A 992-nucleotide genomic window follows, 5' to 3' on the forward strand; every position below is an offset into this window, starting at 1 on the left:
ATCCAATCGATTGGATTTATTTCTCCACGGTAATTATTTTAGAACTATTATTATTATTATTATTTCAAAATGGTGAATACAATACAATACAAGCATGTATGGACTTAAGGTCAAATAGATATTCCAAATTGCATCTCTCAAATGACTTCATGCCATAATTGAAGGAAAAGTCTAGGACTAGCAATTTTATCAAATTCTAACCAACATGTAACTAGCAAAGTAACTAGTAAAGAAAAGTGAATTATTTGATGAAATCTCACACTAATTTTATACCATTAAAATCATTATTAATGACTATTTGATGGCTACAAATCACAAAAATTACTTGCCCTAGTACTCCTCAGTGCAGATACTTGACTAGCTCATCGAGCACGCGATCTTAAATCCTCAATCAAAGAGTTGAATTGCGAATAAGACGATCCACCTTCCTCCACAGCTTCTTTAGCCTTCTTCCCAAGCTCCTTCGCTCTTCTCCTCAACTCCTCTGCTTCCTCACCTTCCATCACCCTCTTCACCGCCTTCTCTATCACCTCCTTCTTCACCGGCTCACCTCCCATCATCCCCACCCACGTTTGAACCCCAACACCAACCCCAATCCTCACTATGTCCCTCACAAACATCGCATTATAAAACTGCTCTGCATACATCGGCCACGTCACCATCGGCACCCCGGCACAAACACCTTCCAACGTCGAATTCCAACCGCAATGCGTAACAAACCCGCCAACTGCTTCGTGCTCAAGAATCATCACTTGCGGCGCCCAACCTCTTATGATCAGCCCCTTCCCTTCCATTCTATCTTCAAACCCTTCTGGAAGCCACTCTAACTTCTTCTCATCTTGTTCTTCGTTCTTTTTTGATCCTTTGTTCACTACCCAGATGAATGGATGATTCGAAGCTTCTAGACCCATCGCGATCTGTTTAAGCTGAGCGTCTGGGAACGTTGTCATGCTTCCAAAGCACACATAAATAACGGAGTTTGGTTTCTTTGT

General features: G+C 41.6%; 1 protein-coding gene across 1 annotated transcript in view; it reads right to left on the reverse strand.

Annotated features, from left to right (window-relative positions):
- Window positions 24-992, reverse strand: part of LOC107624740 (scopoletin glucosyltransferase) — a gene marked incomplete in the record, with an annotated part of 2373 nt that continues 1404 nt past the window's right edge. The window contains 1 exon segment of the mRNA XM_016327180.2: window positions 24-992. Within this exon segment, the coding sequence (XP_016182666.1) occupies window positions 363-992 (630 nt within the window).

This window comes from Arachis ipaensis, chromosome B02 (assembly GCF_000816755.2).
Source record: "Arachis ipaensis cultivar K30076 chromosome B02, Araip1.1, whole genome shotgun sequence".
Classification (NCBI taxonomy): domain Eukaryota; kingdom Viridiplantae; phylum Streptophyta; class Magnoliopsida; order Fabales; family Fabaceae; genus Arachis; species Arachis ipaensis.